This window comes from Leucoraja erinacea, chromosome 14 (assembly GCF_028641065.1).
Source record: "Leucoraja erinacea ecotype New England chromosome 14, Leri_hhj_1, whole genome shotgun sequence".
Taxonomy (NCBI): Eukaryota; Metazoa; Chordata; class Chondrichthyes; order Rajiformes; family Rajidae; genus Leucoraja; species Leucoraja erinaceus.
Genome location: NC_073390.1, coordinates 6,017,868 through 6,033,179, shown reverse-complemented (window position 1 = coordinate 6,033,179; position 15,312 = coordinate 6,017,868). Strand labels below are relative to the sequence as shown.

General features: G+C 41.5%; 1 protein-coding gene across 1 annotated transcript in view; it reads left to right on the top strand.

The window, feature by feature from the left end:
* psmd1 (proteasome 26S subunit, non-ATPase 1) overlaps nt 1-15,312 on the top strand; it is a 91,950-nt gene that overhangs the window by 13,675 nt on the left and 62,963 nt on the right. The window contains exons 5-12 of the mRNA XM_055645426.1: nt 1,521-1,726; nt 3,363-3,506; nt 6,175-6,404; nt 6,814-6,880; nt 7,644-7,781; nt 7,862-7,950; nt 10,847-10,925; nt 14,605-14,778. Coding sequence (XP_055501401.1) covers nt 1,521-1,726; nt 3,363-3,506; nt 6,175-6,404; nt 6,814-6,880; nt 7,644-7,781; nt 7,862-7,950; nt 10,847-10,925; nt 14,605-14,778 — 1,127 coding nt within the window. The remainder of the gene's footprint in view (nt 1-1,520; nt 1,727-3,362; nt 3,507-6,174; nt 6,405-6,813; nt 6,881-7,643; nt 7,782-7,861; nt 7,951-10,846; nt 10,926-14,604; nt 14,779-15,312) is intronic.

The following is a 15,312-nucleotide window of genomic DNA, read 5'->3' as shown; positions in this document are numbered from 1 at the left end:
CCAACAATCACAGTCATCTTCCTTTGTGCACGACACAACCATAAACACTGAAATCTTTTTACTGTGATGCTCACTATTGATACTATCATTGGTTAACTGCTGCCGAGATCAAACACAGTCACTGTCATCATGTGTCTGGAATTTGGTCTTTGATCCATGATGACGATGGCTTGTTGCATCTTGAGGTCACACTGCATTTGTAGTTGTGCCATGTGTTGCAGCCAGCATTTCTTTCTGCCCATTCTTTGAAACCAGGGTTGGTTCTCCGGCATGGTTTGTAACAGTAGAGTGAGGGATATACTCGGCCATCAAATTACAGGTTCTGGACACGTTATGTTTAAGCTGTTGCTATTGGCCCATAGTACATAATAAGTGTCCAATTATTTTTCCTGAGTCTTTCCTATTTAACGTGGTGGTACCACAGAAAATGATGGATTGATGTCGTCAATGTGAAGTTGTACCAGATATTATGGTTAATGCCGAAGCTGCACTGACATTAGCTATCAGATGGATGAAACTATATTAAGAACGGGATAGGCCAATATTACATTTTGGATTATGTGTGGAAAGTTAAACACGGGCATAGACCAGCTGTGTTAAATAATTTTCGTTCGTCCAGCAATTAGAAGATTTTTGCTAAGTAATTTTAGAATTTATATATTTCTTATTTTTTGGTTTGAGCATATTGTGCTTGGACCAGAAAAATCATCACACTGATATAATATTTTTACAGCAATCATGAGGCCCACATTTTATTTTGTTAATTTATGCCAAATTCAGGAAAATATGCACTAAGGATACATCCCTGCTAAAGATTAAGTTAAATATTATTCAAACTCGATTCATCATAGCAACTTGAACTTATGATGCTTGTTTTTTGCTGGAAGACGCCCCAATATGCACTACAGAAGTATGACGGAAATGGATACTAAGCAAACATTAAGGAACGTCAAAAACATTCGCAGGGCTGGGCAAAGATTTAGACAATTTTGAGATTGACCATTGTGCACCTATTTACACTAATCTTACATTGTTCCCATTTTACCATGTCAGATCTGTCAACATCCCCCAGATTCTAGCACTCGCATACACGCTGGAGGCAATTTGAAATGGTCAATTAACCTATCCAACGCACATCTTTGAGCCGTGGGGGGGCACCAAAGCATCCAGGGAGGAAATTCACACAGTCACACGAGAATGTGTAAATTGCACACCGGCACCAGAGGTCGGGATCGAATGTAGTTGCTAGAACTGTGAGGCAGCTACTCTGCGAGCTGCCCCTCCATGTTGCTATGAATTTATTTTGTCCAGATCAGTTATGTTTTGATGTTTCAACAATTGTCAGACAAGAAAAATGTACTTGGTCGAAGACAGTATTTTAGCATGATAGCTATGGAATTGTTTAAATATGTTTACCAAGGAAAGATTGGAAGCTCTGGCTCTTGAAGGGAAGGAAATTGTGACTTTGTTCGTGTCAACCAAGATTACTGCAGTTGAAACATTTGAATTTTTTGTTGCAGCTAAATGTATTGATCATTATACAAAACTTCGAGTTGAAAATAGAGAACTACCTGATGTTGAGGAGAAACCTATTGACCCTCGATTAGAAGGTATTGTGAATAAGATGTTCCAACGATGCTTTGATGACCACAAATACAAGCAGGCAATTGGCATTGCTTTGGAGACCAGGAGGCTTGATGTCTTTGAGAAAGTAATTCTCGAATCCGTAAGTAACGCAACGTTAGTGTTGATGAAGTGCTGCAGTTTTCTGTCTCTTTGCTACTTCATTTCCTTTATTGAATTAATAACTGCATTTTGAGTAAACCTTTAATGTGGAATTTCAAAATAGTGTCACTGAAGTTTGTGACACTTTTTAGTTAATTTGGATGAGAATGTAGGTGTGCTGATTACTGAGTTTGCAAATGGCACAAACATTGGCAGAGTTGTGGGATACGAGTAAGGTTGTTGAGGGATTTGGCAGGGTGTAGCAAGTTGGAAATATGGGTGGAGGAACAGCAGGTGGAGTTTAGTTTTGTGACACAGCATGGAAACAGACCCTTCGGTCCACTAAGTCCATGCCATCTGCATTCACACAGCGAGACCAAACGTATACTCGGCAACCATTTCACCGAACGCTTGTGCTAAGCCCGCAAACGCTTACTGGATCTTCTGGATGCTAATCATTCCCATTCCCATTCCCAAACTGACCTTTCTGTCCTGGGCATCCTCCTTTGCCAGAGTGAGGCCCCAGGCAAACTGAAAAAACGGCACCTCTTATTCCGCTAGGGTAGCTTACCATCTAATGGTATGGACATTGCCTTCTCCAATTTTAGATAATTAACCTACAACCCCCAGCACGTTTTTTTCCTTTCCTTCTCTTCTCTTTGTGGCCCATCTTGACTTGCACCCATTTCTCCCCTTCTCCTCTCCTATCACCTACTTCTGGCTTCACAATTCACAACTCTTCTATTCTATTTCAATCTTTTTATCTTTTCATCACTGGCCTTGTCCAACTTGCTGTCTGTCTCGCCTGTATCCACCCATCACTCGCCAGGCTTTGTCTTACCTGTACTTTCTTTGTATAAATCTACATTTGTGTACGTCATTTATATGTATATCACAAACAGCAGAGGCCCCAGCACAGATATCTCTAGAATACCACTGATCACAATTCTCCAGCCAGAATACCAGTAAGTCAGTTTGGAATCCAAACAACCAAGTCACCTTAGATTCCCATGTATCTTAATCGTCTCAATCTTCCCACCATGAGGGACTTCACCAAATGCCTCACTAAAAACCATGCAGACAACCCTTCACCTTATTTATCTCAAGAAAAAACTCAATTGTTAGTGAGACATGATCTGTTGCAGACAAAGTCATGCTGACCATCCTTAATTATCCCATTCTCAACAAAATATGAGTAAATCTATTCCCGAAGAATCCACTCCCACAGCTTTCTAATCGCTGTTGTCGGGCTCACAGGCATATGAATTCCTAGATTATCTCCACTTCCCTTCATAAACCAAGGAACAGCATTAGCTACAATCTAGTCCTCCAGGACCTCACGTGGCTAGAAAGGATAGAAAGCTCTACTGCAATCTCCCCATATCTCAGTAACCTGGGGTAGACACCATCAGGCAGATGGGGTCAATTTGGATTGTTATCATGGTCAATGCTGAAATGATGGGCTGAAGGGCCTGTTCCTGGGCTGTACTGTTCCATGTTCTATGGTGAAATGAAGATATTTTGCATCATTGACATTAATTAACATTTTTTTAGCCATACAAGTTTCCTTTGTTATGTCATGCCAAGGAAGCAACATTAGTTGAATGGTGCCATATTTAACTTGTTTTCTTTCACAGAGTGACATCTCTGCGATGCTTGCATATAGTGTAAAAGTGTGCATGTCACTGATGCAGAATAAGCAATTCAGAAATGAAGTCCTTCGTGTTCTGGTCAAGCTCTATATGAATCTGGAAAAGCCAGACTTCATTAATGTGTGTCAGGTAAGACCATTTTCATGTTCTGACCATACATTGCATTTTCAGTTAAAACATTTTGAGTGGTGCTTTTTATGGGAGCATTTAGAATTGGTCAACTATTCAAATTCATGAAAAAAAACAGAAAATGCTGGAAATACCATGAAGATCAAGTTGTTTCTGTGGAAAGAGAAACCATTAATGTTTTGAGCTGAAACGCAAACTTGTTTTCGCTCTCCATGCCGGAAATTGGAGGAACAGCACCTCATATTCCGTTTGGGGAGTCTGCATCCCGGGGGCATAAACATCGAATTCTCCCAATTTTGTTAGTCCTTGCTGTCTCCTCCCCTTCCTCAGCCCCCCTGCTGTCTCCTCCCATCCCCCAGCCTTCGGGCTCCTCCTCCTTTTCCCTTTCTTGTCCCCGCCCACCCCCGCCCCCGATCAGTCTGAAGAAGGGTTTCGGCCCGAAACGTTGCCTATTTCCTTCGCTCCATAGATGCTGCTGCACCCGCTGAGTTTCTCCAGCTTTTTTGTGTAACCTGCCATGTTACATGTTGAGCATTTTGTTTTTTATTTCAAATTTTGTTCATCTTGGTTTTTTTCAATTATGCAATTCATACATCACCAAATGCTTAAAAATATATCAGTTGTACTATGTAACCTCGTCAAGTCAAGTTTATTCGTCACATACGCATACGAGATGTGCAGTGAAATGAAAAGTGGCAATGCTCGCGGATTGTGCAAAAAAACTATAAAACAGAACGGAAGAGAATCACATATTCACACATTACATATACGTGGGAGGAAAAAAACAGCAATTTTAAAAAGACACCACACAACAGTAAATTAGTACAGTAAAGGGCCTGTCCCACTTGCATGTCCTTGGCACGCAAATTACGCGACCTCGTGGTCGCGTTGAGGCGCACGGGCATCGTATGGCCACTGAGAAGCGCGGAGGGGTATGTAGTTGTGCGCGACATCGCACGGGGCTCCGAAATTTTTGTAGTGAACGAAATCTTCGCGCGTCAACGGCCTGTCGCGTAACTAACGGCCAAAGTGGGACAGGCCCAAGACCCTGTCGCGACGCAACGTCTCACCTCCAACAGCAGCAGAAGCTGGCAAACGATCGCCGAACTAGGCCTGGGGCCGTTGTGATCCGGATCCGCCCCCACTTCTACTCCCAGAGCGGGGCCAAGAAAATTGAAGATGGACACAAAATACTGGAGTAACTCAGCGGGACCGGCAGCATCTTTGGAGAGAAGCAAATGGTGACGTTTCGGGTCAAGACCCTTCTTTTCAGACTGAAGAAGAGTCTCAACATGAAACATCACACATTGCTTCTCTCCAGCGATGCTGCCGGTCCTGCTGAGTTACTCCAGCTTTGTGTTCACCTTCAAATTACGTCATGCGCTCCAGATGGCTGTGCATACGCATGAAATCGCGCGTGACTGTCGCGGCTCAACGTGACCACGGGGTTGCGTAGTTTGCGTGCCAAGGACACGCAAGTGGGACAGACCCTTTAGTTAGGCCATGGTGAGATAGGAGTTTACAGTCCTAATGGCCTCTGGGAAGAAACTCCTCATCCTCTCCATTTTCACAGCATGGCAACGGAGGCGTTTGCCTGACCGTAGCAGCTGGGACAGTCTGTTGCTGGGGTGGAAGGGGTCCCCCATGATCTTGTTGGCTCTGGATTTGCACCTTCTGATGTATAGTTCCTGCAGGGGGGGTGAGTGCAGTTCCCATAGTGCGTTCGGCCGAACGCACTATTCTCCACAGAGCCTTCTTGTCCTGGGCAGAGCAGTTCCCAAACCAAATTGTGTTTCCGGACAAGATGCTTTCCACAGCCGCTGAGTAGAAGCACTGGAGCACTCAGAGACTCCGAGACACTATGAATTTCCTCAATTGTCTGAGGTGGTAAAGGCGCTGCCTTGCCTTACTCACCAGTGCGGGCAGCGTGTGATGTCCATGTCAGATCCTCTGAGATGTGGACTCCCAGGTATTTAAAGCAGCTCACCCTATCCACAGTATCCCCATTTATCTTCAATGGAGTGTACGTCCTCGGATGTTGTGACCTCCTAAAGTCCACGATCAGCCCCTTAGATTTTTTGACATTCAAGAGGAGGCTGTTGTCCTGACACCAGAGTGCTTGTTCCTGTTCATAGTTGTTTTGGGCAGTGAGTACATGCCAGTCAAGAGAATGATACTTGTACCCATTCTCTCATTTGTCCCATTATATTAGTCTTGCTTGCCGACATCTTTTTCAGTCTAACTGTGTTATCAGTGTAGACACAAAATACTGGAGTAACTCAGCGCGACAGGCAGCATCTCTGTAGAGAAAGAATGGGTGACGTTTTTAGTCGAGCCCGTTCTTCAGACTGTGTTATCTGCGTATCTATTAAAGGGAATTAAAAATGTCCTCCATCTTAGTCTTCCCTAGTGTAATGCACAGGAATCTATTTGGTCCAGCTGTGCTGGGCAGGAAGGTTTAGAAGTCGGAGGCAAGGAGATAAATCAATGAAAAAGAGTATTCCAAAATTTCCAAAGAAAAATGACGGAGAGACAAGTTTTGATATAAAGATAACTTCAAGATTGCTTCACATGCCAACAGATGATGCAATTGTCCTCTCTCACAGCAGAAATGTTTTGTACAGTTGCAGAAGGACTTGTTCTGACTTCTGAAATGTTGACCTTGCAGTGCCTCATTTTCCTGGATGATCCCCAAGCAGTCAGCGATATCCTGGAAAAACTTGTGAAGGACGACAACCTTCTGATGGCCTATCAAATCTGTTTTGACTTGTATGAGAGTGCCAGCCAACAATTCTTGTCTAGTGTCATCCAGAACCTGAAGACCGTAGGCACTCCTATTGCTGCAGTACCAGGTTCTACAAATACTGGTACTGTACCAACAGCCACTGAGAAGGAAAGGTAAAAGCATAACATTTTTTTCTGGCAAGAGTTATTGTTGATGAATATGCAGTGATTTATTCTACAATATTATAGAGATGCTGATACCTTGACCATCCCTTCTGAACTTACATTGATTTTACAAATATACTTGCAGATTTTCCCAAATTGCTCCTATTTTAGGAAACTTATTAAAAATATATTTTGTTATTAATGGAACACGAAGATATCAGCTATGTACTTATGTTAATTATATTCTGCCAAAGCAATAACACATTTCTACTTTTAATTACGCATAGAAAATTAATATAGTCCATTGGGAATACCATAGATGATAAGCTGCGAATATAAGGATAAGCTAGAAATGATAATTAAATAAGCCAAACTGTTAACATTTCTTTATCATTAATATTCTGAATTCTATCTCCAGTGAAACCATGGAGACAGAAGAAAAGTTGGCCAGTTCACCAATAGTTTCCATCAAAAGCACAGAATTGGTGAGAGGATAAGCAGTATTTTCTTATGTTTCTTGCACTGCTCCCACTTCAATCCATTTCTCCTCAGCCCCTTCCCCCTTCCCATGCTCATTCTTTCATTATATCTATTTTGGGAACTGTAAGGTTTCGCCAATAAATATGAGAACTCTTACAATGGTTACTGCTGTTGGGTGATGTTCAGAAGTAATGCCCCTGTCCCACTTAGGAAACCTGAACGGAAACCTCTGGAGACTTTACACCCCACCCAAGGTTTCCGTGCGGTTCCCGGAGGTTGCCGGAGGTTGCAGGTAGTGGAAGCAGGTAGGGAGACTGACAAAAACCTCCGGGAACCGCACGGAAACCTTGGGTGGGGGGCGCAAAGTCTCCAGAGGTTTCCGTTCAGGTTTCCTAAGTGGGACAGGGGCATTAACTCAGAATCATAGACTTTATTTGTGAAGAGAAATGCTTGTGGTTCTTTTGATCACTTTTTGCTTTTTACAGTAAATTACATTCAGACTAAAAATAAAAAAGATAGCAAAACAAACAGACTGTAGGCAGAGGTTGCCATCAATGCGACGCCCCTAGTGGCAGTTGGAGAGATTGGAGATCTAATGTGAATATAAACTTGGGAATTACATTACTTTCTAATTCTAGAATGAGTCTTCCTGTGGGATAAATTATGAGTTCTTTGATTTGCTTTATAATCCATATGAAATGTGAGTATATAATTCAGATGAATGCGTGTTGCTTTAAAAGGCTCTCATATTTGTGTTTTGTTTTTCAGACTTCAGAATCGAAGGGCCTGCATGATCAGAACACAAAAATGATAACAATATTAAGTGGTGAAATGTCTATTGAGTTACATTTACAGTTTTTAATACTAAATAACAACACAGATCTTATGATATTGAAAAACACAAAGGTAATGATATCTAAATTTAGCATTAGAATTTGAAAAAAATCACTTGTAATGTTACTGAACAAAATGTCTCTATTTGCCAGGATGCGGTCAGAAACTCAGTTTGTCATACAGCAACTGTGATTGCTAATTCCTTTATGCATTGTGGAACAACAAGCGACCAGTTTCTCAGGTAAAGTTTGCTTTTAATTGTAAAGTTGTAAGATTAAACAATTTTTTGTTTTTGTTTTATAAAAATAATGGCAACATATTTGAGCCTTTCTTGATTAAGGTATGAACCTTTTCATTAGTTCATGAATGGAAACTAATTTCCTTTCATCTTAAGTGGGTGGAAAGAAGGGGCCAGAACTTCTACCGAGTTGATTGGCAATTGGCATGTGTTGCCATGAGAGGTCCAACTGAGACGGGTAAATGTGCAGTTTGCCAGCCATGCTGAGGAAATCTACCATCTTGAGTCCAGTGAGCCCATTGATTGTCAATGGAGAAACATATACTGTGATGTGGTGGGCACATTCAGCCTAAATATCCGTCTTTTGAGTTCAGATAAATTGTGGCCTGTGGCAAACGTTTGTGCAGAAGGCCAGATTCGTAATCTAAAATACTTTAAGAGAAATGCAGTTCATTTTGTCCAAGTGATATTGGGCAAAAATACATCAAAGCTAAGTATTTCAAAACTAATTTTCGTATCTTCTAAGACCAGCTTTCCTTGTTCGAGTTAGACAAATTTCTTGCTTGTTAGCCCTAATTCCATTACACTTTGATAATGTGTATGGTCCCATTCTATCGAGTAAAGTATGGAAGGGAAGCAATGGCAAGTACAGTGAATCGAATAATCTTGAAGCCTGTCCGAGCTCTTCAAATGAGTTTTATTGAAATTGCAACTCGTGTTTTTGAGAAATCTGTGCCCACGAATAATGAACTCCAGTCGCACAATGGTTCGACCCGTGCACTTGCATCTAGAGGTGGAAGGGTACCACAAACCACCTCTTGCACTACCATTAACTTGTTGTTTTTCTAATTGTATTTTGCGCTAATGTCTTTTTTTACAAATTTTTTTCCTTTGCACGTTGTTGGCCAGATCTGGGCCAATATTGGTGCAAAATACTTAATGTTCTGTGGGGTAGAGAAACATCAATTCCAGGCTGTGAGAAAGCTGGCCGAATGAAAACTGCTGAATTTTTGTCCTTCATGTGGGTCTTCACGCCTACAGTGCCCTCCATAATGTTTGGGACAAAGACCCATCATTTATTTATTTGCTTCTGTATGCCACAATTTGAGATTTGTAATTTTAAAAAAATCACATGTGGTTAAAGTGCACATTGTCAGATTTTAATGAAGGCCATTTTTACACATTTAGAAATTACAGCTGTGTTTATACATAGTCCCCCTATTTCCGGACACCATAATGTTTGGGACACCTGGCTTCACTTGTGTTTGTAATTGCTCAGGTGTGTTTAGTTGCCTCCTTAATGCAGGTATAAGAGAGCTCTCAGCACCTAGTCTTTCCTCCAGCCTTTCCATCACCTTTGCAAACTTATTGCTGTTTATCAACATGAGGACCAAAGTTGTGCCAATGAAAGTCAAAGAAGCCATTATGAGACTGAGAAACAAGAATAAAACTGTTAAAGACATCAGCCAAACCTTAGGTTCACCAAAAATCAACTGGAACATCATTAAGAAGAAAGAGAGCACTGGTGAGTTTACTAATTGCAAAGGGTCTGGCAGGCCAAGGAAGACCTCCACAGCTGATGACAAAATAATTCTCCCGATAATAAAGAAAAATCCCCAAACACCTGTCCCAACGGATCAGAAATATTCAGGAGTCAGGTGTGGATTTGTCAATGACCACTGTTCGCAGAAGACTTCATGAACAGAAATACAGAGGCAAGGTGCAAACCACTGGTTAGCCAGAAAAATATGATGGCCATGTTACAGTTTGCCAAGAAGTACTTAAAAGAGCAACCACAGTTCTGTAAAAAGGTCTTGTGGACAGATGAGATGAAGATTAACTAATATAGTGATGGCAAGAGCAAAGTATGGAGAAGAGAAGGAACTTCCCAAGATCCAAAGCATATCACCTCATGTGTGAAACACAGTGGTGGGGGTGTTATGGTCTGGGCATGTATTGCTGCTGAAGGAACTGGCTCACTTATCTTCATTGATGATAGAACTGCTGATGGCAGAAGCATAATGAATTCTGAAGTGTATTGACACATCCAGTCTGCTCAAGACAATGATCCCAAACATACTGCTAAAGCAACAAAGGAGTTTTTCCAAAACAAAAAAATGGTAAATTCTTGAGTGGCCAAGTTAATCACCCGATCTGAACCCAATTGAGCATGGCTTTTTTTTATATGCTGAAGAGAAAACTGAAGGGGACTAGCTGCCAAAATAAGCATAAGCTAAAGATGGCTGCAATACAGGCTTGGCAGAGCATCGCCAAAGAAGACACCCAGCAACTGGTGATGTCCATGAATCGCAGACTTCTAGCAGTCATTGCACGCAAAGGATATGCAACAAAATACTAAACATGACTATTTTCATTTACATGACATTGCTGTGTCACAAACATTATGGTGCCCTGAAATGGGGGGACTATGTATAAACACTGCTGTAATTTCTACATGGTGAAACCAAAATGTGGTTTATAAATACCTGACAATGTGCACTTTAACCACATGTGATTTTTTCTTTTTTTTCTTTTACAATTCTCAAATTGTGGAGTACAGAGGCAAATAAATAAATGATGGGCCTTTGTCCCAAACATTATGGAGGGCACTGTACGTTGTCGTAGGAAATATGACATGCAAATAAGCTTGTTTAATTCTGCTTCAATATGGTGTAACTTCGCATGTAGTGTATTCTCTAGTTGCATTTAACTATTGGTTAGTTAAACTATACAGGCTGAAATTGAGAGTTGTGAACCATAGTTTATAGAATTGTCTCATCTTGCATATGGTAATCTAGATACTGTAGTCAATCTTTGCATCTCTTATCTGCTCAGAATTAATGATGATAGGAAAATGTTGCTTATGGATCAGGTTGACCATTGAATTTTGTTTTTCTAGAGAAAATCTTGAATGGTTAGCAAGAGCCACCAACTGGGCAAAATTTACAGCAACAGCCAGTCTTGGAGTCATCCATAAGGTAATGACTCGTATTCTGAAGGAGCAGCTTGCTTTTTTTCTGAATCAGTCAGAAATTTCGCTTTTCATGTAATAAAAAGCAACTGCAGGTGCGGCTTTATACCAAAGGTGGACACACAATGCTGGAGTAAATCAGCAGGTCCAGCATCTCTGGAGAAAATGGATAGCTAACGTTTCGCGTCGGGACCCATCTATAGACTGATTGCAGTGAGGAGTGGGATAAAAACTGAAAGGTAGAAGAGCGAGCCAGACAAATGATGGCCAGCAACAGATGACCTCGGGCAAGGCAGGTCCCCGATAGGCAGTTTGTTGGACAAAGGCTTGAAATAGAAGCAGGTGGGAGCCCAAATTAAACCCCATAGTTGCGAACTGTGGAACTAGTTGACAGAGTTTTGGCGGAAGAGAGTGGTGGGGGGGGTGGGAAGAGAAATAAAACCCGAGCAAGGTCACCAAGGGTTATGCGGGGGGAGAAAGGGGAGGTCTTTGCAGAGGTTACTTAAAAAAAGGGCTGACAGTTGGAAGTTAGTTATGTAAAATTGGAGAATTCAGTGTTCATATTGTTGGGCTGTAAGCAACCCAAACGAAATATGACGTGCTGTTCCTCCAGTTTGCATGTGGCCTCCCTCTGGCAATGGAGGTGGCCCAGGACAGAAAGCTCAGTATGAGACTGGAAGGGAAGTTAAAATAGTTAGCAACCCTCACTCCCTTCCCCTGAACCCTGGCTGTCCTTGCACCAGTTTCTCTCACCCCACTCCCTCCCTTCCAACAAAGGTCCAACTAGCTTCACAGTTCCTAACTGCTTTTCTTCTGAGCTTCCATCTTTAGCCTTTGTCCAGGGGTCACCTGCCTTTGATTTGTCCAGCCCCCCTTTTCCCTCTTCCAGATTTTTTTCCCCGCTTCCCCCTGCAATCATTCTGAAGAAGGGTCCCGACCTGTAAAGTCACCTATCCATTTTCTCCCAAGATGCTGCCCGATCCACTGAGTTACTCCAGCATTTGTGATTGTATTTAGGTTTTCATTTTCATTCAGTTTGTAATATTTCTTTCCCTTTTCTCTATTAGCAGAAGATTCACTATATACCATTTGTAGGCTTTCACAAAACTGCTCTTTTAACTCTGAGTTTTTCTAGTTCTGGCCAAATTATTTCTCGAATTAGGTTAAATATAAATAGATTTTGCAAACAAACGTTTCATTTTAATTTGGGGCTGAAGAGAGCAAGTCCAATTCCTCTGAAAGTATATATTGCAGGAAAGTTAAACAAATAATGTCATAAAGCAGGCACTGTGAAGTAATCAGTCTTTACAAAGTAATAAGATATGAAACCTGTTAATGTTACTGTCAAAAATTCACAGCAGGAGATAGATGTACCTACCATTTTTTTATTTTCTATGTAGTCATTTTGCAGAATGAGCAATTTATTCCAGTGTATAGCAATGCAATGTGACAGTTAAATTAAACAAAATGAAGAAAAACACGGTGGCTCAGTGGTTCGACCTTGACTACGGGTGCTGCCTGTACAAAGTTTGTACCGACTGCCCGTGACCGTGTTTGTTTTCTCCGGGTGCTCCATTTTCTTCCCACACTCAAAAGACGTAATTGTTTGTAGGTAATTTGACTTTGGTAAAAATTGTAAATTGTCTTTAGTGTGTAGGATAGTGTAGTGTACGTGGATTGCTTGTCAGCACGGACTTGCTGAGCCAAAGGGCCTTTTTCAGCACTGTATCTCTAAACTAAACTAAAAAAAAACAATGTAAATAGTGTATATGCAATATTTAAGTACTGTTCCAGATTTCAGTTTCTGTGCCATCATTTTTATTCTGTTTGCTTCTAATTCCCATCTTTAGATTTTAGAGATATAGCACGAAAACAGGCCTTTCGGCCCACTGTGTCCATGCCGACCATCAATTACCCCATACACTAACACTGGTCCTACACGAGGGACAATTTACAATTTCACCAAAACCAATTAATCAACAAATCTGTACTTCTTTGGAATGTGGGAGGAAACCGTAGCACCCGTGAAAATCCATACAGTCACAGGGAGAATGTACAAACTCCATACAGAGCGAACCCATAGTCAGGATCTAACCCGGGTCTCTGGCACTAAGACAGCAACTCTACCCTGTGCCGCCTGTCTCCTGAAGACAATTGGTCTTGTTATAGAGTCACAAAGTGATACGGTGTGGAAACAGGCCCTTTGGCCCAACTTGCCTACACCGGTCAACATGTCACATCTACACTAGTCCCACCTGCCTGCGCTTGGTCCATATCCCTCCATAGAACCTGTTCTATCCATGTGCCTGTCCAACTGTTTCTTAAACATTGGGATAGTCCCAACCTCAACTACCTCCTCTGGCAGCTTGTGTGAAAAAGTTACCCCCCAGATTCCTATTAAATCTTTTTCCCTTCACCTTGAACCTATGTCATCTGGTCCTCAATTCCCTTACTCTGGGCAAGAGATTCTGTGCATCGACCCGATCTGTTCCTCTCATGATTTTATACACCTCTATAAGATCACTCCTCATCCTCCTGCACTCCAAGGAATAGAGACCCAGCCGACTCAACCTCACACCCTTTAGTCCTGGCAACATCCTCGTAAATCTTCTCTGAACCCTTTCAAGCTTGACAATATCTTTCCTATAACATGGTGCCCAGAACTGAACGTAATCCTCTAAATGCGGTCTCACCAACGTCTCATACAACTGCAACATGACCTCCCAACTCCTATACTCAATACTGACTAATGAAGGCCAATGTGCAAAAGCCTTTTTGACCAGCTTATCAACCTACGGTTCGACCTTCAAGGAACCATGCACCTGCACTCCTAGATCCCTCTGCTTTACAACACTCCCCAGAGGCCTACAATTTACTGTATAGATCCTGCTCTTGTTAGATGTCCCAAATGCAACACTTCCCACTTCTCTGTATTAAATTCCATCAACCATACCTCAGCCCACCTGTCCAATCGATCAAGATCCTGCTGCAATCTTTCACAACCATCTTCACTATCTGCAAAATCACCCACTTTTCTATCATCAGCAAACTTGCTAAACATGCCCTGTATGTTCTCATCCAAATCATTAAAATAATGTAGATGACAAGCAGTAAAGGGCCCAGCAACAAACCCTGGGGCACACCACTAGTCACAGGCCTTCAGTCCAAGAAGCAACCTTCCGCCATCACCCTCTGCTTCCATCCATGAAGCCAGTTTGCTATTTTATTCAGCTATCTCTCCTTGGATCCCATGCGATCTATCCTTCCAGACCAGCCTTGTCGAATGCCTGACTGAAATCCATGTATACCACATCTACAGCTCTGTTCTCATTTACCTTTTTGGTCACTTCTTCAAAAAACACAATCAGATTTGTGAGACACACGACCTCCCACGTACAAAACCAATGTTGATATATGATTCAATGGATAAACTTGCTACTGTGCGGTAGAGACATTGGTATGTGAACTTTGGCAGGGGTATCAAAAATATACTTTGAAAAGGATTAACATTGCCTAATCAAAATTACTTATTAGCTACAGATTGATTGTGGAGTCCATTTTAACAATGTATAGCAATTCTAGCATAAAACGGCCTAGTCTCAAAATAATAGTAAATATGAAAAAAAAAGTTATTAAAGAAATTGAGGTCATATGAATTGGAATTACAATTTCTGTTTCTTTCCAAGGGACATGAAAAGGAAGCGTTGCAGTTAATGGCCACATACTTGCCTAAGGACTCCTCACCCGGCTCAGCTTATCAGGAAGGGGGAGGCCTGTATGCCCTTGGTCTGATCCATGCAAATCATGGTGGGGACATTATAGAATATTTGCTCAACCAGCTAAAGAATGCAAGTAATGATGTAAGTACCAAATGTATTTATATGAACATTAGAGATCAGAGTTTTAACCTGGATACAATTATAACAACATAAGAAATAGAAGCATGAATATACTATTTAGCACCTCAAGCCTTTTCTGTTGTGCATTAAGATTATGGTTGAAATTGTACCTTAGCACGGGCTTTCCAGCACTAGCATATTCCATAATTCACTCAAAAATATCTGTCAAACTTAGTCTTAAACGCATGCAGCAAAGTAGCCTCTCATCCTGTTGGGTACTTAATTCCAGGGAGCCACCAGCCTTTAGCTGGAGATGTAACTTCTTATCACGGTCCTCACTGGAGGACTGTTTATTCCGAGACAATTCCCCCTTGTTCTAGACACTTGGGGAAGTATTAGCCTTGCATCTACCTTGTCAAGTCCATTAAGAATGATGTCTCATTATAATTACCAAGGTGCAATCTTATGTTTGTATGCACACTGTTTATTTCACCTTTAATTGAACACTGGACATAACAACTCAGCCCTTAGGATTCACAATTGTGAATGCAGAGA